The sequence below is a fragment of the Rhinolophus sinicus genome, chromosome 6, assembly GCF_057876585.1.
Source record: "Rhinolophus sinicus isolate RSI-liver-muscle chromosome 6, RSI-T2T, whole genome shotgun sequence".
NCBI lineage: Eukaryota > Metazoa > Chordata > Mammalia > Chiroptera > Rhinolophidae > Rhinolophus > Rhinolophus sinicus.
Genome location: NC_142506.1, coordinates 542,031 through 568,622, shown reverse-complemented (window position 1 = coordinate 568,622; position 26,592 = coordinate 542,031). Strand labels below are relative to the sequence as shown.

Here is a 26,592-nt window from a genome sequence, read left to right as displayed (position 1 = left end):
AGCCAGGAGTACACACTACCTTTCTTGCCCTCCGAGGCCCTGAGCACAGCCAGGTAGAGGTTGTCTTCTGAGCTGGTTCTCTTGTTACCCTGGCCCTGGGGCTCAGGCACGCGGACCCGGTGCTGAGCCATGGTGCCACCCCTGCCCCTGGAGTTCGGTCCCTCTGTCCCCAGGTGCTGTGCTCTGGCGCCCCGCAGCTAAGTCTGGCAGCTAAGTCTGGCTCGGCACAGGACACACTCCCTCAGTGGCGGGCTCTGCTCCCAGCCAGAGTTGGTGTGGCCACTCCCTGCCTACTGTACTCCTCAGCACCACTGTCCCCGCCCCAGGAGCCCCACCAGAGGGAGTGTCCCGGCTGATAGACGAAGGCAGCCCCTCCCCCACGACCACACCCTCTGCCTACAGAAACAGGAAACTCTGGGGTTTCCTCACCCACCCAGCCCGCAGCAGCCCATGGTGGGGGAGGGGAATGGGGGTGCAAGGGGACCTGGCACTTCGCTGCACACTAACTGGTGCCATGTCCACAGCCACCCCAAACAATGCCCCCAGCACAGGGAGGGGGTCTGAGTGTGGCTGGACCTGGGGTGCCCCACAGTCCATGCCTCTCTTCCGAGAGCACATGATCAGGCTTCAGGCCCAACTGCCCTGAGCCTGCCCGCCCTACCTGCTGGAGGGACACCCCCCAAGCTGAGTGACACCTGGCCTGGGGGGGTCAGCTGCCAGTCCTTTTCTTGGAGCCTTCCTAAATCACACCTCACAGACCCACTCGCCCCACGCCAGTGGCCCCAACCCCCAGCTGGGCCCACTCTGCCCTGTCCAGGGCCACTCTAGCACTCTGGCCCTGTGCCACCTGGCCCTTCCCCATTGCCCACCAGGCAACACGTCCTGGAGTGCCCCTGTCTGCAGGCAGAACATGTGTGCTGTGGGCAGGAGCTGACATAGCTGAGCCTTGACTCATCAGGCAGGATGGCCCAGCCCCGAGCTGCAGGAGCTCTGCCCCAAGTTGGGGGGGCCTGGGGGCAGTGGGGAGAACCCAGAGGGCTGGGTAGGGGGCCCAGGCATGGTGACTCACAGGAAAGGAAGCTGCTCTGGGGCAGTGGGTGCAGGACAGACGGGTGGGGCTGTTTGCATTGGGCAGGGCTGGAAGACAGCAGCTATTCACAGGGTTGTAAAGGTGGAAGACGGGGCAAAGGGCGCATGGGCGGACACGGCTGCCTATGGCCAGCACTGGGACTGCCTGGGCCATGCAGGAAGGAATGCACCGCCCAGACCACAAGAATTTTCCAGTCGAAGCATCTGGCTTGATGTGATCCAGCTGTGAGTCCCCCCTCACCCCACAGTGTTCAGGACGTTCCGGGAAGAGCTCACCCCGCCCCTATCCCCATCCTTGCTGCCCCTCTTTGGCCACAGGAGGGCGCCCAAACCCCACGGGTGGGGCCCAAGCCAAGCAGAACTGGCTGAACCCCCATACCTAGGCTCAGTCAAAGGTGTTACGCCCATCCCCACATCTGGAGCGACCCCTGGGGCTCCAAGGCAGACCTGCTGAACCTGGCACCAGATGCAGGGGTACCCTCCTGCTCCACAGCACACACACCCCCTCACCTGGGCAGGGCCTGCAGCCCCCATGACCCACTAGACATCAGCTTTTAACTTCCCAGGTGCCCAACAAAATCCTAAATCTGACCCACACTGGTCAGTGCTCCTGGCACAGAGCATGCCCCCCAGCACACCCACCTGCCTCCCCCACCCCAAGCTTGGGAGTCTTCAGAGGACCCTGCCCGAGCAGCAGTCCAGAGTTCAGGAAACCAGTATTGAGCGCCTGCTGTATGCAGACTCTGGGCTAGTCTAGCAGTAACTGGGAGGTGAGGCCCTGCTTGCAGGGGTAGGGGCATCATTTTGGTGAGGGGCACAGACACCCCTGGGAATGGCTCAGGGGAGGGCGCAGGAATTCTACACGCTGAAGCTTCAGGACTTGACATTCATGTGAGCCCTACCACAAGCCCCAGCCTTCTCTCTGCCACTAAGGGGCCTCCAAGGAGACTACCTGGCAGGCAGAGGGCCAGAGGGGGGGGGGGGCAGCCAGCCCATTGGAAGCCTCTTCCTCTGAGCTCCTCCAGGGTCTCAGAGCTCACCCTCTCCCCACCTCCACATTCCCTCCCTCCCCGCCTTGCCTGTCTGCCCTGGACCCTGGCTCCAACTGCTCCCTCCCTGTCCATCCTATACCCTGGAACCAACAGACAAAACCCCTCCCAGGCTGGCTCAGCCCTTGAGTGCCCCCAGCCAGGCCCCTGGCTCCTACAGTGCTGCACACCTCGGCTGACCCTCCCCAGGACATACTGCTCCCAGCGCTGGCACTCCTACACACCTGCCTGACCCCTGAACTGTCCAAGGGCAGCTGACCCTCTGCCACCAGCACAATGCCTCTACAGTTGCCCATGCCCGTCTGACGAGCATCATCGCCCCTTTTTACAGATGTGGAAACTAAGGCTGGGAGTCCCACAGCTAGCGAAGACGAGTTTGGAAAGGAAAGCCCCATGAACTGACTACACCGGGCTGGCCAAGAGCCCCAAGGCCACAGACGGCCCGGAGCCCCGCCCTCAGCGCCTCCCTCCCACCTCCAGCGTCCAGACTGCCAACTGCCTGGTGCCCAGAAATCAAGGCCAAAGCCCCAGCAGGCCCTCCCCACCTCCCCCGTCTCCAGAGAGGGAACAAATGTGCCCAACAGGACAGTACTCCCCCTTCCTCCCCAGGTGTTTCCGGAGCAGAGCATGAGGGCGGGGCTGCACCTGGACTGGGCGCCACCCCCTTCCGGGCCTCCGTGGCAGTTCTGGGGGAGACTGGTGCCCAGTCCGCGCCACCACCCCTTGCGGCCACACCCACCTACGCAGCACAGCTGCCCGTAGAGGTAGCCCCTGCGGGCTCGCTCGCAGCCCCCGTCCAGCCAACACAGCCGTTCCAGCACGACCTCCTTCTGCATGGCAAAGGCGCCTCCCGCCCCCCAGGTGCCTGCCGCAGCCATGAGCCCAGGTACCCTGGCGTTGCCAACAGCCGACAGCAAGCAGGATGGTGGTGCCTCTGCTCCCCAGGCCACACTTGGAGGCCCCGGCTCTGCGCTCCGCGAACGCCCTCCCCTGCTGCCAGCAGCAGGCACCCAGCCCAGACCCGAAGAACCTGCCCCCTGGCGGGCCGGCGCCCCGCCCACGCAGGCCAGGAAGCCGCGCCCTCACTTGGGGGGGAGCACCCCAACTGGGACTGGAAGCAGGGGGGCTGCCCAAGAGGACCAAGGGGCCTGGGAACTCGCGGGCTGCCCAGGCTCCCGAGGATGGGAGTCCCGGGGGACACCCAGGCGTTGGGAAACTCCCCTGGAGGCGGCGCTGGGCAGGATGCCAGGGAGAGGCTGCAGGGTGGGCAGGGACTTGCCGGCTGAGAACAGCCCAGAACAAGGCAAAGGCACCAAAGCCCCCAGGGGCACTGCAACCAGTGGGGACATGGAGCAGCCAGGACAGTGGCCGCAAGGAAGCCCCTTCCCCACATGGGCTGAGGGGGGGCCGGGGCAGGCCAAAGCCCGGTCGAGAAGTCCTGGCCTGTGCATTTCACTGACCGCAGCTGAGTCACCAGCCACTCCCCAGCCCCCACAATCCCGCCTGGAAGCCCTATCCTGACTCAGACCTCAGGTCCAGTGGGTCTGGCACCCAAGCTGAGACGGAACAGGCCTGCCAGGGGGCAGCCTGGCCACCTCCAACGACCAGCCCCCATCCCCCGGGGTGTGCTTGGCGTAGACCTGGGCACTACCTCCTTGTCCGGTCAGGGCAGTCCCCCAGCCCTACCAGCTCCTTGAGCTGGAGTGAAGACAGGCCCCGCCCAGTCCTGTGCTGGGCATGGCTGCCAAGGGCTATAGCACAGAGTGACTGAGCAGAGGGAGGGTAGAATACAGCTGGGGACGTCCCACCTGCGTCAGTCCTGGGCGCTAGCCAAGGGCACTCAGGCACCTGTCTCACCTCTGTGCAGCTCAACCTCTCCTGCAGGGGGCGGGAGGCTCTGCTCAGGCCCAGCCCCACCTCAGTCCTGCCCCAGGACTCCTGCACCTGCCTGCTGTGGTTTCTGTATTGACAGTCACCTGGGCTCCCTGTCCCTGGCAGCTGGGGCAGGGCCTCCCTTCCAGAGGGGACACCCCTGCACTGCCCATGCCCTGTCGGGAGCCCACCTCCAGCCTCTCCTCCACCCATCTGCCCAGAATGGGGCTCTGCCCCAAGGAAGCGGCTGGGGGCAACACTGCTTTCTGACCACGTGCTACTGCTTAGCTCAAGGACAGGAAGAGGAGGGGACAAGGAAATGCAGGGGTGGCAGGGAGGCGGCCGCTCGCCCCCGCCCCGCCTCCAGCCCCCTTGGACGGGGCAGTGGCTGGTGACAGCAGCCAGGGCGGTAGCCACCAGCGGCGCTTACCTTGCTCATCCTGCACGCGCCGGCGCCCCCTGCGCCAGTGCCACACAGCGGCCAGGGTGACAACATGGCCCACGACCACCAGGGAGGGAAACAGGCCACCCGAGGGCTCCATGGCTCTGGGCTGCCCGGCTGCAGACAGAGCAGGCAGGGCTGCCCTCCAAGCCGCTGTGGAGGCTGGGAACCCCCTCCCTTTCCTGCGTGGAGGGCAGATGGGGGGGCGCCGGGACCAGGGACCGCCCCGCCTGCAGGACCGCCCTACCGCACTGTCTGCCTGGTGCCCCGAGACGAGAGGAGAGACTAGTCCTGTCCTGCACCAACTGTGCTCCCACCGGCCTCCTCTCCCTCCTCCCTGTCACTCGCACTCCCCACCCGCCTCCACGGCGGCGCCCAGCCCAGTTCAGCTGTCCCTGCGCAGAGCTACCCGCTCAAGGTTAGCAGGAACCTTAACCCCTGCTTACCCACAGCCACACCCGCCGGGAGGAGGGGCCTGTGGTGACTGCTTGGCCCAGCCGCAGCACCCCCAGCACAGCCTGGGTGGCCTCAGCATGGGTTCCCCCTCCCGCCCCCACCAGGAGGGTGACCGAGGTGCTCAAGAACCCCTTTCTGCCTCCAAGGGTGCCCTCTGGTGACAGCTGCCAGGAGCAGGGTGGGGGATGCATGCCAGGGCCCCAGCCCTCACTGGACCCCAAGGCTTGCCAACTGACCCAATCACGCTCAAAGACAAGTGCCCACAGAGTCCCAAGGCCCCATGTGGGACAGCAGACAGGGCGGGAGGGATGGCCGGGGTGAAGGCCTGGGAAGCAGGTTGTGTGCAGGAAGTAAGGACAGAGCCTCCGGCTCCCAGCCCCCTGGCCCCCGGCCCCAGCTGGGCTGTCACAGGCTTTCAAAGACTGCTCCACCTACCCGGCACGACCTTCATTGGGGATGGCAGCAGGAGACCACGGGGCAGACAGGGAGTGGGCTCAGGGTGTGGGAGGGTCACAGGCCCCTCGGGGTGGCAGCAAGCGGGCTGTGGCAGTGGCGCGGTGGGAGGAGGGCACGGCCGTGCGCTGTCAGCAGCAGTGCCTGTGTCCAGGGGGGAGGGGCAGGGTGGGCAGGGGGCCCGGGGGATATAAATATCCGAGGACAAGCAAAGCCCGTCATCTGTCCAGACTTAGAACATGACGTGCAGAGCGAGAGCACCGGCGCCCACGGCCTTCGCCGGAGCCCAGTCCGGCTGGGTGGCGCCTGCCGGCATCACCCCCAGGCTCCCACTGCGGTTCTAATAATAAGAAACTGCCCGGCATGGGGATCCACTGCAGAACAAGGTCCAGCACGGCCTTGAAGCTCAGCACTCACGTCCCCATAGCAGGGGCTCAGCACCCCCGCCTACCTCCACTTGGGAGAGGCCACATGGACAAGGGAGCCCCGCTCAAATCACTCAACACAACACCTGGCCTCCGAGGGACAGGACAGCCTCCCCAAGGTCACACCGCCAGCCAGAGACCTGGGCAGCCCCAAATCGGGCTGGGCCACGTGTGTACGTGAGTGCGTGCCCCCAGCTTGGGTCCCGCCCCAGGTCCCTCCTGGTGTCTGCCCTGGCCCCACCTCACGAACCCCAGCAGCTGCTGTGTGCGGAAGGCCTGGGGCCGGGAAACAGGATGTGGGGCGTCACCATCCTGTCCCTCTCCTCCCAGGAGCCTGGACCCCCGCAGGCCCCGACAAACAGAAGGTGGAGGACTACATGTAGGGTTTCTGTCGTATTTTGTGGCACTTCCTATGTCAAGCACAATCCCACTTAACCCTCACAGGACCCTATGAAGTAAGTGCTATGCTATTATTGCATCGTATAGATGAGGAAACCGAGGCACAGAAAGGGTGAGGAGCTGGCCCGCGGTCACACAGGCTGTGATTTGTGCCCAGGAGATCAGCCTGCAGCGAAGCCCAGCAAACCCCACATGGCCTCTGACCACACGAGTAGGGGCACCCTGGTACATGCAGAGACCCCAGGGGTAACAACCAGACGGCTGGGGGACCGGGGGACCAGGCCCACCCAAGCCTCCAGCTTCAGAAACTCCTTTCTGAAGGGAACTGGCCTGCAGTGGCCAGCTCTGGCGGCTGGGCTGGGCTGGGGGAACCTCAAAGGAGCCTGTGACTCCACAGCTAGGGGGTGGGGGTGGGGTGGCTCCTCCAGGGCAGTGGGCAGCTCTCCACCCCCCCCACCCCACCCCCACAGAGCCCTGGGCCAAGGCCAGACACCTCCAATCCATACCAGACACACCCTGGCAGCTGAGAGCAGGGGCCACGCTCACCCCTGCATCCCTGAATTCCAGCCACCCCCCAAGGGCCCCAGCCACAGGCTGCCTGGGAGATCCTAGCCACTCCCATGCCCGTAGCCCCTGCCCAGGGCCCTACCTTGGCCCAGCTGAATCAGCTCCTCCATGCTGTACCTGTCCATGGCTGCCCAGCTTGGGCCAGGCCGCTCCAGCCAGGCAGAGAGGAAAGGAAAGGAGGCAGGAAGGAGGGAAGGGGTGGGAGAGAGGGAGGGCTCGCTCATGCCGCGGCCTCCCCACCCAGCTCTGGGGGCCGGCCTCCTCCTCGCTGCCACCCCTTAGTCAGCGAGGGGAGCAGAGCTGAAGCTGGGGAGTGACGGGTCAGATCACCCTGGGTGGGGTAGTGGACCTGCCTGATCCCTGAGCCCTCAGTCCACAGCCTTCCCTACCCTTCTCAGCACACTACGTCCCTCAGCCCCCAAAGCCTCCAGCACCCCATACCACCAGCTCAGTCTCCGCCAGCATGGTCTCCAGCTGGGACAAACGGGACTTCCCCTAACTGCCGCTGCCTCTGGCCCTCCACCACGCGTTGTCCCCCAGCCACCGCAGGACCAGGTGACAGGTAACAGGCGAACCTGAACCTGTCATAACCCCGAGTCCCCTACAGACACCCGCAGCATGCAAAGCCAGGGACTGCCGCACAGCTGGACCCACACATCCCATGGCCACATGGGACCTACTTGGCCACACAACAGCAAGGGGCCTTGTGTGCCAACTCCGCATCTCCTCTGAGGGCCATGTGGGAAGGTCAAGGTGCACAGTGGGTATGCAGAAGCACATGTGCATTCAGGTGGCCCCTTTCCTCTACAAACGTCTAGGCTCATCTTGAGTTTTGAGCAGGGCAAAGCACTACTGTTTGAAACACAAATAAATGAAATTCACATATAAAAACCCATTCTGCGGGCTTTCCACCACACAAAGAAAACCCAAACTCTTTGCCATAACACAGCCCTTCTGCGCCCTCGCCTGCCTGCCACTGCCCCCCTCCCACCCCCCCACGTCCCTCCGTCCGCTGCACTCTTGGCTGAGTGCATCAGGGCTCAGCTCAGGATACCTCCTCAGAGAGGCCCTCCCTGATTGCTCCTAAGGCAGCCTCACCGCTCACTCCTTGTCCAGGACAGCCCCAGATGTTGGGGCTCCCTAGGCTAGGGGCTCGGTCTGGGTCTGGCTGCTCTGAGGGTGACTGAGCCAGGTAGCTGTCTTCCCACACGGAGGAACAGACCCCCAGGGCACAAGGAGAGGCCAGGGGCCTCAGTCCAGGGACCGAGGTGCTACAGGCACATCTGACTGCCCTGCAGCGTCCACGGCTCCCCGGACAGGGCTGGACGGGCAGAGGCAGCCTGTTTGACCGAGGCCATTCTGGTGACCAGTGCAGCTGGCCCGCACGCTCCTGACCTCTCCCTTTGGCCACCTGAATGGACAGAAGTGATGCTGTGGGGAAGGGAGGGTCTGTGTGGCTCACTACTTGACAACAATTAGAAATCTGAGAAGTCGAGGTTCCAGGTGCCATCAGAACCGCCCCAGCCTGCGTGTGGAGCCATCATGATCCCTGCAGATGATGAGGAGGCACCCCAGGCTTCGTGAGAGTGGCCCTCAAGCCCTGCGCTGGGCTCCAAAGGACGCGGGGAAAGGGGAGCCCACACCCACTGGCCCTGACTCAGCCTGGAGCTGGAGCTCATTTCCTGTTGGAAAGTCTGACTTGCCACCAGCAGCGGCTGTGGTGGGGAGAGGATGACTGAGTCACCTCCATCAGGGCTGGGGGTGCCCTCTGCTCTGCTCTCTATAGCCACACCCAGTGCCCCCTCCTGGTCCTGCTGCCAACTGCTCACCCAGCAGCCCGTGGCCCAGCCCGGCCACAGACAAGGGAGGAAGACGACAGGAGGGAGGGGCTCGAGCTGTCTACAGCCAGGTGGGGAGAGGGGCTAGTCTGCAAACCACGGAGGGCGGCAGGGTCCCTGGGCCGGGACATGGCCGTTGGATGCCAGCCAGTGCTGACCAGTCAGTGTTGACCGAGCGCCTGGCCAAGCGCCTTCGTCTCCTGTGGGAGATGCTGTCATCCCACTGCCAGGAGCTGGAGGCTGATCTCCCGCAGCCTGGCTCTATGGGGTCCAACCCAGAACAGGCCCGAACTGGGGCTCCTGCTCAGCACTGTCAGCAGGCCCCTGGGTCACCACCCTCAGTCACATGGCAAACTCCTGCCCACCCTGCTAGCCACACCCAGGCCCACTTCCCAACCCCGCAGACACCAAGTTCCTCCCCAGGTGTTGAGACACAAAGAGGGAAATGGGAGCCGAGCCTGCCTTATGCTGGGGGTCGCAGGCCCCCACAAGTTGGCACCAAGGCCGGTGACCTCCAAGAGGGCATGGGTGAGCCACAAGCTGTATGGGACACGTCATTTACCCACTTGGGTCCTGCCAGCACAGGTGCTTAGGAACAGAAGAATGCCACAGAGAAGAGGCACAGTGAAGGACCACTGTCAACCCTGGAACAGGACCTGTCCCACCCTCTGGGATCCAGCTGCCACTGGGAAGGGTCTGCTGGGCCTAGACTTGACACGCCCTGGCCTCTGGCCTGCCCGTGTTCTCTTGCCTGGGGTCTGCTCCTCCTCCCCCACCCAGAGCTGTCTCTAGGCCATCACCAACCGAAGCCAGCCAAACACCCAGTCACAACATGACATCTGAGCCACAAAGCCATGGACCCCCACTGGAGAGGCTCAAGGCTCAAAAAGGTCAGGCAGGTTGCCTGGCCCACCTGGAGAGCAGCTATACCTGGTCCATCCCAGCACCAACACCCCAGGCCCCTGCCTGAGGCAGACAGACTACCAGCATGAGGGCAGTGCTGCAGAGGCGTGAGTGGGGCACAGAAGGGGACAGTGCCGGGGAGAGGCAGGGCTGTGCTAACAGCTGGTCCTGCCAGTCCAGGGCCACAAGCCCCACCCCTAGCCCCAGGGTGTGCCTGGGGATGGGCTGGCAGGGCCCACAAGCTCCTCCTAGGCCTGGCCACCCCAGGTCCTCAAGCCAGGAGGAGCCACGTGGTCCAATAACCCCAGCACCCAACACCTTCAGGCAGAGAGAGCGCCACCTGCTGGTGCGAGCCAAGCTCCCGCAGGCGCGCTCCACCTGCCGAGCCCACCATACCCAGGCCCAAGCACCCCCTCCCATTCCCAGGCAGAGGCCAGGATGCAGCTGACCTGTGGCTGGGGCAGGCTCCGGGCCAGGCCTCGCCAGGGTCCCTGGGGTGGTGGCGGGTACCACAGGGGGCTCAGATGCCCCCTCATCAGGCTCCTTCCGGCGGTAGACCCTCCGCTCCTCATGGGCAGGGTCCTCGGCTGGCAGCCGCCCCCGCTTGGGCAGGTAGCCCAAGGGACCCTGCACGGTCTGTACGTGGGGGGTGCGTCGTGCGGGCATCACCATGGCGACAGGGCGGCGCACGCGCTGCAGGGAGGCCGGCACGATCTCCGGTGGTAGGTGCAGGTACTGGCGCAGGTGAGCAACACCCTCATTGGTGAGGTACCAGTAAAAGTGGCGCCAGGCGAAGGTCTCCCGCACCAGGCCCCGCGCCCGCAGGGAGGCCATGGCACGCATGACCTGCAGGTTGGTGACGCCAGGCACGTGGGGGTGCAGGATGCGGGGCCGCCGGTCCTTCTTGGCCACCATCACGCCCTCCCGGAAGAGCACCTCGTAAATGGCCCGCAGCTGGTCCAGCGGCATGAGCATGCCGGCCACCATGACTGCCGGAGCCGGTGAGGCAAGTACGCGGGCAGGGCACAGGGAGGAGGCCAAAGAGGCGCTGGACACCGGGAGCCACAGGGGTCTGTGGAGGGCGGGCAGGCAGGCCGGCCGGGGTGCTGAGCTCGAGGGCACGGGCTCCTGGAGTTCTGGCTCTGGCGGCGCCTGGCTGCCTGGCTGCGTGGATTCCTGCCGGCACTGCGGCCTGCCCACCCCCGGCGCGAGCCTCCCGCCCTCCCTCCCGCCAGGACGCCCAGGCCGGCCCCCTCTGACTCAGCAGCACGAGCGGCCCCTCCCACCCACAGCCTATGGGGCCCCTAGAAGAGTGGGGGACACCTCACAGTGCCAGCCACCTCCGCAGCGGCCCCTCTTTCCTTCCAAGCCACTCAACTCCAATGTGGGAAATTACATCAGTTTCTAAACACTTCCTTCAAGGTTTAAGACTAGGGGAAGTGGGGAGCAGCAAGGGCAGGAGGGGACCACAGGCTGGGGACCCAATTCAGAGCTGTGGTCTCAGAGCTTCACGGATTCACAAGCATCTAAAGAAGGGGTGATGGGCCCTTTGGGCCTGAGGGGTACTTGAGGTCTGAGGAAGGCTAGAACTGGAGGGACTCAAGGTGAGGGGGAAGCTAGGGTCTTGGGGGGAGGCAGAGAACTGAGAATGGCAGGGGCAGCTGCTATAGCACGTGGACAAGCCAGGCGGCTGCAGGCACCACTGGCTACTGTCCATCAAGCTGGCAAAGGGACAGAGCCCCCACCTCCAAATGCCAGGCCTGAGACAATGGCCACCCCACTTAACACTTCCCAGGAGAGATCAAGAGCGTCACAGGAACATGGAGTCCCCTGAGCAGGGTCGGGGCTCTGAGAGGGGCCTCCATCCACCCACCCCCCACCTCCAGCTGTCAGAGACCAGAAACTCAGCTGCTATGGGGAATCAAAGTCACCAAGTCCCTGTCACTTCAAGGCTGAGGCCCCTGCCACCATGCAGACACCCCTGTGGGTCCGCTGGACAACTAGCACCATACTAGCAGAGAGGGGCAGAGGCGCAACAGCAGCGTGGGGGAGGGGCCCTGGAACCTGGCCTGGCCACACCCATCAGTCAACCTCAGGCCCCACAACTGAGGCTATGGATATCCTGTACCTCCATCCTACCCTCCCCACTCTCCCACTGTGCTGCTCCCACCAGCACGGACCCACACCAGGATCTGGGTTCTCCCCCTCCAGCAAGCGGACACACCCATTCCCAACAAGCTCTGCTAACCCGGGAACTGATTATAAATAGGGCGTGGGGTGGGGACCCCGAGGTGGGAGGCGCCCAATGCTGCGCGTTGGGCGGGTTTATGTGGCGGTTGCCATGGCACCACAGAACCGGCGGCAAACACAGAGCCAACACACACCCACACATGAGCATGTGCGCACGCGCGCGTGCACATATATACACACACACACACACACTCGCGCGCAGTCTTGGCAGAGGTGGTGGTGGAAACTGAAGGCACAGCCAACCGTTCCCACAGCCCTGCCCGCCAGCTTACTGCGGCCGCTCTCCCCCCGCCAGCCCTACAGCCATACAGCCAGCCAGGCTGGCAGGTTGCCAGCCCCACCAGGACCCGCTCCGGGAGGGTGGGGCTCAGGCTCAAGGAAGATGTACCACGTGGGCAGGAGTGGGCAGCAGCCACACCCCTCAGCCCAGCAGCGCCTGCGGAGTCTCCCTGCCACCAGGGCTGTGGCTTCGGAAGCCTACCACAGCTGTGGCCCGGCCCAGCCCTGTACCCAAAGAAAGCCCACTGTCCTGGCCTGTCCCTCAGTCTTCCCCCAGACCTCCTGCGCGCCCCCTGCCCACCCCACAGCCCAACTGACCTCCTCTCCCCGTCCATGGCCACCCCATACATCCAAGCCATCTTCCTGATACGATTCCCTGACCTAATGCCCCCAAATTCCCAAGCCTCCCACCAAACCAACCCATGACCTCCTTCCCAAAATGATTCCAAGCCACTTCCAAGGCCCCCCAAACACTTGGACCTATAGTCTCTCATCCCCCTACGTAAGCCTGCATGGGTCTCTGGTCAACCCACTTAGCCCAATCACTCCTGTGCCATCCCCAGCAGGAGAGGACAGGAACTCTTGGCTCCGAAGAAAGGGGCGGGCACAGTGGGGAATTCCCCCTCCTACCCACCAGCCCCAGCACCCTCGTGGGATGAGGGGAGGAGCCAGGAGCAAGAAGTTCCCGGCCCGCCACGCCCACTCCTGCACACCTCCCCACTCCGCGCCTGGGCTAGGGGCACCCTCAATCCCACCCTATCGCAGGGCTGGGAGAACGCCCCCCCCTGCCCCGCCCCCACCCTGCAGAACCACGGCAGCAGTTGCTGATTCAGCAAAGGCCACAGCGGGCGGGCAGGGAGGCCCCTACCCCCCACTCCAGGCCCCTCCAGGTTTCCAGGGCAACCAACCGGGGACCTCGGGCAGCCCCCAACCCCCCCACCCCAGAACAAAGAGCCGCAGTGTGGACTTGCCCGGGGCCAGCCCGTCTGGCGCCTCCCCACAGTGATCCCCACGGTCCAGCCCCATACCCTTACTTCTTGGCGGCAGGGCGGCAGGCGGGATAGGGGCTCGGCAGAGTCCCTGAGGGGAGAAGGGGCCGATCTGCTGCTACGGCCAGCTCCCACCTCCGCCCCGCCCCCGCCGCTGCAGCCTGCCCCGCCCCCCCGACACTCGCTGCAGGGCTGCGGCTGGAGTCACCCCACACACACATACAACCCGTCAGTCCCGGCGAGGCATGGTACCCTGGCGAGGCATGGGCCTGGGGTTTCTGCGGCTCCAGCTCCCGACGCCCAAAGCTATCCCCAGGACGGCAAACCCTGACTGCTGCCCTGCGGTGGGCTGCACCCAGCCAGAGGTCACAGCCTGGTCCTCGCCCTCCGGCTCGGGCCCCATCCCCGACCTGCACCTTTGAGGGAGCTGATCTCGTGCTGGATGGCTCTCGAGGGGTCCATGCCTCCCGCCAGACTGAGGGCGGCGTTGCAGCCGCCACGCAGAGTCCCCGCACTGCACTGCCCAGGCCAGAGCCGCAGCCTGAGGGAGGAGTCGGGAGGCCCAGGGCGGGACTCGCCGGCCCGGGGCGGGGCTTCGGCTGATCGATGCGCGTGTATGGCCATTCCAGCGCATGCTCTCGGCTATGCACCTCCCCGTCGCCTGACCCCTCCAAATCCAGCTGGACTGCCAGGCCACCAAGCAGGATCCAGGCGCACTGGGCTGGCCCACCGTCCCAGAGCTTCCGCCACTGGCCACCCGCAGAATGCCCTCCGGGCAGCTCGTGCACGTGGCTTCCCTGGCCTCGAAGCCACCTCCACTCCCTGCAGGAGACACCCACAGGTCTAGGACTCTGGGTGGCCTCCCCACCCAGCACCCTGGGTGCAGAGGGAAGGTGGATCCCATCAGGGTAGGGGCTGGAGGCCTGTCCACAGTAGTGCCCCAGGACCTTCGACCAGCCCTTTCATCACCACCATTCACGTCCCCATGTTCCATGCCCCAGCAGTTCTGCCCCTGCCCTCCACCCTCTCCCCTCTGCTCCTGTGGGCAACCTCATCCCATCCTATCACTCAACATGCTCTCCATACTCAGACTCCCAACATGACATGTCTAGCAGGGCTCCAACCTGCACCTCAGCCTCTGCCTCTCCCACTCAGCAATTCAGGACCCGGCTTGTCTTGGGGTGCTCCTGTCTTCCCAGTTCTGTGGCTGCACCACCATCTACCTCCCAGGGGCTCAGGCCAACCCCCTGCGGTCATCGCCCCCACAGCCAGCGCCAAGGTCCTGGCAGCTCTGCCTCCCAGTCTGTCACTTGTCACCATCTCCACTGCTGCCATTGGTCCAGGCCCCAGCACATGTCCTTGCAGGGTCCCTCCCACCCCATCACTGACGGGGTCAGCCTCCTGAGCCACAGGAGTGCACTGTTGTCACACTTGCCCAATGTGGAGAATGTTTGCTCTGCCTTGCTCAGTGTGCCACAGGAAGCCACAAACAAATGTGTGAGCTGTGCCCACAGCTCGGACATGTGCCCCTTCTGAGTCAGTCCCAGGATGGCATCCTCCTGTTCCAGCCTGGCCCTCTCAGCAGGGCTGTGGGGGACAGACAGGCTGCCTCAGTCTCCCACCAAGCCCACTCCTCAATCCTCTGTCTTCACCCCAGGCCCTTCCCAGCCTCTCGGGGCCCAAACTCTGCCGAGCCGGCCTCACCCACCCTTGCTGCAGGGGTGGGGGACATGAGCACGGCAGAGGCAAAGCTGGCAGCACCACACGTGCAGGCTGATGGGCAAAGCAGCAGGTGCAGTCCCATGCTGGCTCTGGGCCTGGCAGTCCTGGTCCCCAGCACATCCTGCCCTGTCTCAGACTCAGCCAGGCCAGGGCACGGACAGGTCTCACGAAAGAACAGTTGCCAAAGTTGGGATAAACAGGAAAGTGAGGAATTAAAACAGGATTTTGTGATTCCTTACACCTAAATTCCTATTTACTTTTTTTTTTTTTTTTTTTTTTTAATTAGTTTCAGGTGCACAAGACAAAGCAAAACTTAGACATTTATCATTTATATCCCTCACACTGTGTGAACCCCCCTCCCCCATCCACTATCCCTCTGTACGTTCCCAAAACCTCTCACCTTCCCCTTATCCCCACCCCCCTATTTACTTTTTTATCAGCTGCTTCTTGAGAATCGTACAGTAACCCCATCATGGACTGGTACTTCCTTGTTAAACCTCAAATGAAACACAGATACTTAAACAGATCTAAGAACTATGAACTAAGATCTAAGATCTAAGAACTCACACACACGCAAAAAATCAGTGCTGGTTCTATTTTTAAAAGTGCATATGACTGAATTTTATAAGATCTCAGTTTTAAGCTAATGAAAGGTAAAGACAGAGGAGGTGATAGGGTAACACATGAGTACTGGGCACAATTAGATGTCTTTTCACAACGTGTCAGAACCACAAGAACAATGGTTCAGAGAAGAAATGTCCCAGGCCCTTAACTGCCCCCCTCAAGTCAGGCTGCCCACCTAAGTGGCCACTACAGTCACCTGCAGCCACTTGCTACCAGGAGGCTCTTAGGAAAGTGGGGGCAGCTGGAAGGTCCGGCAGGGACACCCCACAGCCTGCCTCTGACCAACCCGCCCCAAACAGCAACCATGTGCTGTGGCCTCGGGAGTGGGGTGCCACCACGCAGCCCCTGGAAAAGCTCCACAGGACACACTGAGCCTGTGTCTCGGTTCCTCCTCAGAGCTGGCTTCCCGGAGGGAGGAAGGGGCAGCCGAGTGGGGATGAAAAAACAGGCTGCCACTAGCCAGCAAAGGAAGAAGGACCACACATGCAGAGGCCTGAAGGTAAGAGAAAAGGAGTCCTGCCAATGCCACAGAATGTGGGGACAGCTGGGGCGGGAGGAGGGAGATGGAGACAGGGCTGTGGGTGGAGGTTTCGCCCGGCCGGGAAGGTCCCCACTGCCGTGGACAGGGGCCTACGGCAAGAGACGCGGGCCGTGGGGTGGGAAGGCGGCAGGTAATTCAGCACTGGTGGGTGAGACCATCTCATTTCGGGACCCTCAAGAAGGCAGCTGGTCTGAGCGGGCATGGCTCCCCCATACCCAGCTACGGTCCTATCAGGCCACCTGGGCCAGGGACTCGCACCTGGCAAGGCCAAATCCTCTAGAAGCTTTCTGCAAATTCCAGGAGCCAGCTCACACACTCGGGGTCCCCAGAACCCAGGCTGAGCCCCAACACCACAGGCAGGCCCTCCCTCCTTCCCAGCTTCCCCACAAGTCCAGGGAGACCCTGGCTCTGCCTCCACACACCCCCACCTGCCATTTGGATGGTCCCACTGGTCTCAAGGCCCTGCCTGCCCTCGGCTTGGTGCACCCCCAGCTTCAAACCTGCCCCCACCCCCATGGCAGCCTGCCCTGCTGGGGCTCACTAGTGGTTGGTGGGCAGGCGATCCAAGTGATCCTGTGCAGGGGTGACATGTGACAGCTGTTGGCCCTGCCAGCAGACACCTCCCACCTAGGGTCCCTGGGACGTGCAGCTCCCCTGCAGTGGGAGGCCTCCCCCCACAGCCGCAGCCCAGCACTGGCCTCGACCTCAGGGAAGTTGCTGGGCTGGAGCGGGAGGAGACCTTCCTCCCCTGGGAGGCCACCTCTGTGTCGGGTGATGAGTGTGAACCCAGCCAGGCCAGCCTGAGGCCACTGTGGAGACCCAGGCCCAGCACACTGCCAGCCAGGGCTGCTGGCGATCCCGGTGAAGGCCCGAGAGGCACCGGTTACCACCCAGCTCTTCTGTGCAGCCCTGTTCTAGAATAACACCATTAGCAGATGTCTGATCCTTGGGGGAAGCCTGGGTGCATCGCCATGTCCCATTCATTGGGAAGTCCCATCATCCTGCTCCCACATCTCTCTCCAACCTGTCCTCTTTGCACTGTCTCCACCATCACTCTGGGCCTGGCGACCACATTTCTGACCGCAAGAACAGACAGCCTGGGAGGGTGTCATCAACACCCCCCACCCCACAACCTGCAGGCATTCTACACATATCAGTCAGAGGGCTTTCACACACAAACCAGGGCCTGCCACAGCTCTGCTGCCAGCCCCGGAGGGTGGCAGACCCCATCTGTGGGCCAACAGGGAGACCTCCCCTTTCGATCCTGTCCGTCTGGTCCCAGTGCACTGACCCCTCTGTGATTTCCTCCCAGCAGGGACAGCGGTCTGTAACACAGAAACTTGTCTGGGCCGCGGGGGCCGCTGTCTCATTCATCCCCGTACCCCAAGCCTGGACACGCAGATGTCCTCCCGGGGAAATGAAGGAATGAATTCCTGCCGTTCAGGGGTGATGTACTTCCCAGAAATGCTACTAATACAGCTTGACTTCATTAACAGGAGAAAACCTGTGTACTGACCTAAAAAATGCTGGCAACTCATCTGATAAAAACCCACGGGTATTTTCTGATTTTTACAAAGCGGCCCAGTAAACTAGGGAACAGACCTCCCTCTGAAACCCACAGTGACGCCTTCCCGGCGTCCTCCCCAGTGGCTACAAAGAATGGGAAGGCTGTAAGCCCCATGGTTAGGGACCCTCCTCAACCCGCTCCAGCCCGAACTGCCTCCGGTGCAGGTGGGGGGTGCGCAGGGCAGGGGCGGAAGGAGATGGACCGGACTCTGCGGCTTCATCACGCGCCAGGACGTAGCGCGCAGCTCCGAGCTCCTGCACACACTGCACAGGCCACCTAGCGGAACCCATGAGAGAGCCCATGAAAGCGGCCGGCTTCACATACACTTCGACAAGACCCAAGGGAGTCCTTAGCGGCCAGCCATAACTAGTTAAAAAACATAACGGAAAAAACCCTTCGTCAGCAATGCAAGATAGAAAGTCCTCTGGAACACGGTAAATAAAAATCAGTCAGAACTTAAATGCAGGAAGCTCATACCGCGCACGAAGAGAGGCGCACCGGGGGACAGTGTGCGCAAGTCCGGCAAGTCCGACGCCGCAGAACCAGTGCCCGCAAGTTAATGCGTGCATGAGCCATAACCCCGGCTGCCCCCCGCACGACGCTTCCCAGGGCCTCGCTCACTCGCTCACAGTCGTACAGCAGACTGGCAAGCTTCAGCCTCCAAGTGTGGCCCTAAGGCAGGGGCTACGCGGTGCGGGGCCGGAGCCCTGGCAGGCTCGGCGGGCAGAAGCCGCTGGGTACCCACAAGCGTCTTCTGAACCCATTCAAATCCTGTGCGTGAACAGAACATTCACCCCACTCAGGTCTCCCTCCTGGCGGTCCTCTCCCCGCCCGGGTGCCCTGGGGGCTGTTTTCCGCTTCCCGGTTGTCCCTCCCGAATTTCTCTATAGAACGTGAAGCAAGAACACGATTCTTGGCTTCCCCCCTTTTAACACAAAAAGTGGCACCTCACGCACTCCACTGTGCCCCTGGCTCTCCATCACCGCTGCCCGGAGGCCTCCCATGTCCGCACGTGGGCACATGGCCCTCCTCCAGTGACACCGGTCATCTGAGCGGGCACTTGTAGATCTGACAGACACTATCACTGGCCCGTGTCCCACAGCCTCACCAATACCATCCAGAAATCCAGGGTTTTGGATTTTTGCCAATCTGAGAGGTGAAAAAGGGTATCTATCTTGGGATAAAGGTTACGTGTTGTAAACCATTTGACCCAGAAATTCTATTTCTAACAATAGTCATAGACACACACAATAATCCAGCTACAAAGCTGTTTCTAATACCAGAAAACAAAACAAAAATAACCTTAATGTTCCACAAAATTAGTTTAAATATGATAGGATTACCATGCAAAGGAATATTATGCTGTAAGTTAATGTCACAGAAAGATGTCGGTGTTGCAACAGCAAGTGAAGTTTACATGTATCTAAAATACTTCATAATATTAAATTACAAAATGAGAAATAAATTATACTACAAAACACTGTGCACATTTTTTTAAAAACAAGAGGATGTGGAAATTTCACATTGACCGACCACTGCCGGTGACTTGGGGGCTGGCAATGAATGGTGGCCCCCCAAAAAGGTATGTTCACATCTACACCCCTGGTACCTGTGACTTGGACCTTATTTGGAACCAGGGTCTTTGCAGATGTCATTAAGTTAAGGATCTCGTGAACTCATCCATGGCTTATCTGGGTGGGCCCTGAGTCTAATGACATGTGTCATCGTCAAAAACAGACGAAGAGGCCTGGCCCAGTGGCTCAGGCGGTTAGAGCTCCATGCTCCTAACTCTGAAGGCTGCCGGTTCGATTCCCACATGGGTCAGTGAGCTCTCAACCACAAGGTTGTCGGTTCAATTCCTCAACTCCCACAAGGGATGGTGGGCTGCACCCCCTGCAACTAGAAATGGCAACTGGACCTGGAGCTGAGTTGCGCCCTCCACAACCAAGATTGAAAGGACAACAACTTGACTTGGAAAAAAGGCCTGGAAGTACACACTGTTCCCCAATAAAGTCCTGTTCCCCTTCCCCAATAAAATCTTTAAAAAAAAAAAAAAGCAGATGAAGAGCAAAGGGGCAGAGAGTGTAGGGATGCGACCAAGGAACGCCAGCAGCCAGCAGAAGCCAGAGGGGCACGGGCAGGTCTTCTCTGGAGCCGTCGGAGGGAGCGTGGCCCTGCCCTCACCTTGACTCTGGACTCATGGCCTCCAGAACTGTGAGAGAATATACTTCTGTCGTTTCAGACCACCTGTGTGTGTGGTCGTTTGCTGTGGCAGACACAGCACAGGAAACTGAAAAAGATTTGTTTCTGGGACAAACAGCTGAGAGTGGAACTGGCTTTGGAGTTGGGCATTGGACAGAGGCTGCAGAGTTGCAAGGGGCATGACTGCCTTGAACGGACTGCTGGCAGATGACGGCCGTCAAGGGGCAGCTCTGAGGACGGAGGAGGCGATGAGGAGCACAATGCGGGCCTGGGGACAGGCAGCCCTTATTAAAGGGGCAGGAACCCGCCGACCTGGCTGGGAGGGGAGCATGTAAGTGATGCACTCAGCTCTTTGGCTGAGACTTCCAGGTGCAGTGTGGACAGCGTGACCTGCTGTCTCCCGGCTATACACAGGGCAGGGCAGAAGGAGACACACACCGTGGGACGGACTGCCAAGCAAGAAGGGAACTGCCCTGGAGACCTGGGAAATCTACAACTATTCACGCTGCAGAGGACGCCACTGTGGGAAGACTCGCTGTCAGGAGCACAAGGTCTAGAGAAAGCCACAGGCGTAACTGGACCATCTTCAGCTGAAGAGATTACATGTCTGATTCATCCATCCCCTCAACCATCTCAGCAGAAGCCAGGAATGGAGAGGGGCTGTCCAGGAAAAGCCTGGAGGATCCTCCTGTCCAACGGCATGGATCCCGGCGTGGATCCCATCATATACATGGGAGACCCACCAGGTTTACGAGAAGAAACAGCCACGCCCCCAACCGGGAGATGACACTTCACACCGGGACTGGGCATCTGCAACCAAAAAGGCAGATAGGGGGTGCGGGGGGAAACGGGAAGAAACGGGAAGCCTCACACACACCTCAGAGGAACGAAGAACGGGGATGGTATGGCTGCTTTGGAAAACAGTCTGGAGCCCTTGAAGCAGCCAGCACAGAACACCACGTGACCTCGGCACCTCCCCAAGAGACGAAAACACACGTGCACAAAACACGGGCCCACGAATGCCACAGCAGCGTTGTCCACAATGGCCAGTGTCCATGCACCAACGCGAGGCTGAACAGTGTGGTGAATCCCTCCAGGGCCTATTATTCCGCCACAGAAGGAACGAAGTGGCAGCCCGTGCTACGGCAGGATGAATCCTGAAAACACCAGGCTTGGTGAAGAAGTCAGTCCCACGTTGTATGATTCTGTTTATAGGCAGGCCTCCAAGAGGATGCAATGCACGTCCCGCTCCCGTCCGCCGTGACAAAGCGTATGTCGCAATAAAGCCAGGCACACGAACGTTCAGTTTCCCGGTGCCTACAGAAGTCCGTGCACACTACACCGCAGTCCGGGAAGCGTGTGGGAGTGCTGTGCCCCCCACTACACACACACACACACACACACACACACACACACACACACACACGGGCCACCCCCGCCAGCCAGAGGTGTGACTTAACCTGTTTTTCTCTATATACCTGCACAGTGTTTTCTGTTGGTTCTTTGTTTTTTGAGCACATTTTACTTTTGACACTAAACACACCAAAAGCCCTCTCCAAAGAGCCCCAAATACCTGCCAGCCTCTGCTCCTGCCAGCTGAGCTCTGGCCACCAAAGATGACAGCCCATACCATCACCCACTCACCCATGCTAGCACCCAGCAATTGCTGGCTGAGGGCCTGAGGCCGGCGCCAGATAACCGAGCTCAGAGTCCAGGGCTGGAGAGGATGGGACAGTCGAGGAGGGTGCCAGGCACAGTGGCTCGGCCTGCCAAGGAGGGGGAGCCCCCCAGCTGAGACTTGAGGAAAGAGCTGTGCTGGGCACATGCCCCGCAGACATGCTGACTCCTCCCGGCTTCTCTCCTGCCTCACCTCCTCCCCAGCCCAATGCAGGTCTCCCAGGTGTGTACCTCCTGCAGCTCCCTACCTCAGTCCCCTGCCTGGGGGCCGGCCCCACACACTGACCCACAGTACTCACCTCTGTTCTCCCCTCTCCACACTCACTGCCCCACCCCCAAGGCCAGGCAGCAGCTCCCTTAGGCCTCCAAGCCCTACCCTCCCATTCACACTGACTCTGTTGTCACCCTGCTCCCAGCCCTGAGGGGACAACCTTGAAGTCATCCCCCTGCCCTCCACTCTCTGCCCTGCACCCGAGGATGGACCGGGCTGGGGCGGCTCCTTCTTCACCAGACAGCCTTCCTGGTCACCTGCTCTCCTCAGGTGTCCCCTCCCCTCGGACTCTTCCCTGGCCTCCCACACTTATCCATGCATCTCCAGGCTCCCCTGGCATAGCAGCTGTCCCAGGCCCTGTGAGCCCACACAGGCCAGGTTCTGGGGCCTGGGAGTCAGCCTCCAGGCTGCCTGGCGGTGGGCACCGGAGGCTCTCCCATGGGGACTCAGAGCTCTGGGCTACAGGCCTCAGAGGCCTCAGTCCCGCAGGAATCTGCCCTGGAGACAAGGCAGGGAGGACAGGGAGGGGCAAGGGGCTCAGGCAGACAGGAAATAGAATGTTCTGGGAGGAGCAGTGACCATTCCTAAGACTGGGGATTTCCAGGGGGCAAGCTGGGGAAGACGTGTCCAGGGTAGGGCCTAATGTGTTGTGGGGTTGAGGGGGGGTGGTCACTGAGGTGAGGGGCTAAGAGGCTGGACTTTGGAGGGGAATACAGGCAGCTGCTTCTGGTGAATAATGGCATGGGAGGGTGGGGCTGGGGGCGAGTGCCAGTGGTGGGGAGAGGTCAGGAGACAGAAGCCAGTGCCTTTCCTGCTCCCAGTGATGGACCAGGACTGGGTGTGCAGGGCTGGAGGGGGAACCCTGAAGCAGAACCCACCCAGGAGAGGGGCTCCTCCCCAACCCCAGCCTCCAGCAGGGCTCTGCTCTCCCTCCCTCCCCCCTAGGGCAGCCCCTCACCTCCAGGGACAGGATGGGCCAGGGCCTCAGGCCTCTAGTAGGTTCAGTCCGACATGGGGCCCACAGCCCTACCACCTCTAGGCCACTCCTTGGGCTGGCTGTGGCCCTGGCCTGACCCCAGGCACCAGCCCAGCTGCTCACCCATCCCCTTGGCTCAGCCAGGAGCTGAGGAGACGCAGGGGTGCGTGCTACGACCCAGAAGCCCTCCCTACTCTGGGCCCTGTGTGGGGAGCCCCCAGCAGCAGCTCTTCTGCTTGGCAACTCTCAGCCACCCTCAGCCCAGGGCCACACAGGGGGAGCTGCACTCAGGCTCAGCGGGTCCACTTCGGGCAGGTGCCCTGGCACCCACAGACAGGAACAGGCAAGAGTCACCCACTGCCCTCTCAGCAGCCTCCACCCACCAAGCCCAGGAGGAAGACATCGGCCAACACCAACCCTGGTGACCAGGGAGGCTGGGTTGGGGAGGGGGTACTGAGACGGGCACCCCCAGGGACCTGCCAGGCCTCACTCCTGGGAAGAGGAAGCTTGCTGCTCAGGCCAGGACTCTCCAGCATGATGCCACATGCAGCCCCGTGACCTGATGAGACCGGGGATTCTAGAACGAAGCACTGTGTCCCTTCTTTAAACTGAGTGGCCAGTTCATAAACAGCTTTGTCCTGGGGTTTGTCATGAGAGCCGTGGCCCAGGTGGGCAGATGCTTCCCTACCCTGCGCCTATCCAGTTAGACGCTCCATGGCCGGGCAGCCATGCAGAAAATGAGATGTACCTTCCTTCCCCGTGAGTGCAGTGGACAGGCTGAGGAGCCCATTGTCACAGCAGTGTCTCTACCAGGCCCAGGTGAAGTTGCAGAGGCAAACTGGTTGGCCAGCGTGCTGGCAAAGAGAACCACAGCATACCCACCCCTGTGCAGGACTCAGCGGGAGCTGTCAGCAGAGGACCTGGGGCAGAGATGGGCTGGGGCCGGGTGGAACCTCTCCCTGCCTGGGCGAGGTCAGCGTGTGGAGCGCGGTTCCACAGGGCTCCAGGCAGGGCCCCAGCAGCACCTCTCTCCCTGAGCTGCCCTTGGGGGCAGAGCCAGCAAAACCCGCCATGTGCTGCTGGGACCTGCTATGGTCGGCTCTGCCCAGGGCCCCCACCTCGACTGTCTGCAGCAGCTCACTCCCAGACCCCTCGGGTGCCAGGGCTGTGTCTATGCCTGCTCAGAGCCGGGGGACCCAGGCATGGTGCGGGTGGCTGACAGCAGTTGGGGTCTGTCTGGGCAGGTTCACATAGGCCCCCAGGGGGCGTAGAGCAGGACCTGGGGGTCTGCCAAAAGCCACAGAGCAGGTTCCTCTAACGAGGAAGAGCCGACTGCCTTGACTTCCCCAGCCCACAGCTGCCCCCAGGGGACAGAGAAGGGGTGTAACAGGGGTCCCTGCCAAGGAAGGGCGGCAGCCTAGGCGCTGGCCAGTTTGGGAGGTGAGAAGAGGCCACAACTATGCGACCCACTGCCAGGCGGTGGCAGCCGCCCCCGCCCCACGGGGGAGTCACCCAGCTCAGCCTTGACCCACGTGTCTGCTGAGCATAGACTCAGGACACTGGACACTGGCCCTGGGAGCCCCCGCCGAGACGCGGCCCACCCCACCTACCCGCGCCGCGCAATGCCCTATTAAGGGCATGACTGCGGGGGCTGCGCCGAGCGCGCCGGCCTCTTCCCTGGGCGCCCAGGCCGTGGGGTCCGGCGAGGCGGACGGGGGCTGGGCTCTGTCTGGGCCGCGATGGGGACGGCCACCGCGGACAAGGTGTCAGAGGCCGGGCTGTCAGGCTGGAGGACCTGCCAGGGCCGACCGCGCCGTACCTTTGTACCTCTCCCGCACCTCCTCGTAGGCCTGGATGAAGTCCTGCTCGTCGGACGGCGGGCCGGGCGGCAGCAGAGCGGCCATGCCGGCGGGCGCGGGACGCGGCGGGGCGCTGCGGCGCGGAGCGAGCCTCCAGCCCTCCGCCGCCACTCTGTCCCTGCGGCCGCGAACGCCGCTTAAAGGGGCCGCCCCCGCCCCGCCCCGCACCCAGGATGCCCCACGGGCGGGGCGGGGCGGGGCCAGGGGCCGGCCCGGCCCAGGGGAGCTGCGGCCGCGCGCTTGGGTGCCTGCGGCTTTGGTCCGCTGGAGCGGCCTCCGCGGGCTCCGAGTCTCGGCCCCACGCGCGTGCCAGAGGGCGCACACCGCTTCCCGCTCCCGACCGGGTCGCGGGCCTGCCAACAGCCTGAATTCTCCTCGCCCGACTCCCAGCCCCGCAGCGGCCCCCTCCCTCGCCAGTTCGACCTTTCCCGCGACCCTGCCAGGTCCAGCGACTTCACCTGGCCTCCACTGGCACGCCCCTCCCTCCTCCCTCCGCTCCCACCGCCGCTCCCTAGAACCCTTCCCTTGCAACATTGGAGCTAGAGTTAGCGTCAGCATAAAAAGGACCCTTAAAACAGAAAAAACCAAAACAAACAACCTTGTGTAAAAGGAATGAAATAGGAAATTTACAGAAGGAAAAAACGCTTGGTGGAAATCAAAGACATTCTTTTCCACCTATCAAAGTGGCAAAGACCCCTGTCTCTCAGCCCTGACAAATGTCCTCCTTTCTGTTACGCCCCCCCCCCGTGCCCCCGCCCCCCCCCCCCCCCCCCGCACCTTCCTATCTAACCTTAAATGCTGCATACTCTGTAAGGGTGAAATTCGGTAAATCATAACGCAATTAGACTTAGCTCGTTTGCAGTGTGACCCACAGCGTAGCTGGCTATCTAGCCACCTGTAATCAGACTTAGTCTGCAGTTTGATCCATCCTGATATTCAGCTGTTTTCTCTTTGTTTCTCCCCTCACTGATCAACTGAAGAACTCTGTTCTGTTCCCTTTCTCAAGGCTACCCCTGCCCCGTGAATCCATTTAATTAACAAAATCCTAACCTGAAAAGAGCAATTTCTTAATCCTCAGGCACCCGGACCCCGGAATCCAATGTACAAATCCCCGGCAGTTTTCACTGCTGACACATCAAGTCCCAGGCCTCGGTGACCAAGTCCAAGTCCAGAGATAACATTGTCTTCAAACAGACCAGACCCCAGGAAGGGTGTCAGCCTTCAGACCTGCCTGACCAACGCCCCGTTTCCTACATAAGAAAAAGTTAACCTGAAGTTAGGGGCAGCTGTCTCCTCTGAGACTCTGCCCTTGGCACACACACCCGAAGCCCCCCAACCCCACACACACACACCCGCCAGTGTTTCTCTCCTTACTACTGGAAGCAGCTGTCTTCTTTGGACTCTGCCATGGGCATTCTCCCTGCCCAATCTTTAATAAAACTTTCTTTACTTTTTTACTTTTCTGAGTCTGTGAATTCTTTCACCTTTTGTGAACAATCAGGGGTTAATTCTATGCCAGGATATATCCGTGACCGGAAGCCCCTCTTGTAGGAATCCTCCTACGATGGTCAGCAGGCCAGTGCACAAAGGCCCTGCCCTGGCCACTGGCTGCCACATAGCTCGTGGCAGTGAGAGCTACAGACCCGGGGAACGCGGAGGATGGCCAGGGCATCGAAGGACATCCCTGACTGGCTTTCATGTGGGTAAAAAAAGGACCTCGGTTATATGTGAAGTATGAAAAGGGCTGGCAGGTCACACAGCCCCTGGGGTGGGGCAGGCGACCAGCCTTCATGCTGCCCTGCTGTCCTGCCCCTCTGCATTTCCACCCACAAAGGCCCTCGCTGACCCCAGCACTGTCCTCACTCCACAGCTGGCCTTTCAGCCTCTCCCCCCATGCCTTGAACCTTCCTCCAGGATGGCTCTTCCGGTGGCCCTGGTGGTGGAATGGGGTCAGGACTCCACAGCCTGGATGTAGAGACCCTCAGTGGGCTCCTCCCTGGCCCAGCACTTCCAGCCCTAAGTCTCCCACTTCCCAAAGGGAGGGGCCAGTGTCCAGCTGCCAGCCCTACACTGTTGGGGGCCTCTTGCCGGGCCTTTTCCATCCTCCTCCCCAGAATGCCAGCGACCAGAGAGCAAGGCTTG

The 26,592-nt window shown here is 61.8% G+C and overlaps 1 protein-coding gene across 28 annotated transcripts in view; it reads right to left on the bottom strand.

Annotated features, from left to right (window-relative positions):
* Positions 1-26,592, bottom strand: part of PLEC (plectin) — a 52,769-nt gene that overhangs the window by 24,084 nt on the left and 2,093 nt on the right. For 4 of the 28 annotated variants that reach the window (XM_019712180.3, XM_019712183.3, XM_019712181.3 and 1 more), the window contains exon 1: positions 9,943-10,658. The exons of 6 other annotated variants lie outside the window; for them this stretch is intronic. In XM_019712180.3, coding sequence (XP_019567739.3) covers positions 9,943-10,480 — 538 coding nt within the window. In that variant the 5' untranslated portion in view covers positions 10,481-10,658. Of the gene's footprint in view, positions 1-19; positions 283-2,877; positions 3,162-4,440; positions 4,744-5,343; positions 5,499-6,834; positions 6,893-9,942; positions 10,659-13,427; positions 13,651-24,410; positions 24,591-26,592 lie in introns of those variants that run through there. 18 more of the 28 variants (XM_019712202.3, XM_074316500.2, XM_019712203.3 and 15 more) reach the window with 9 other exon arrangements.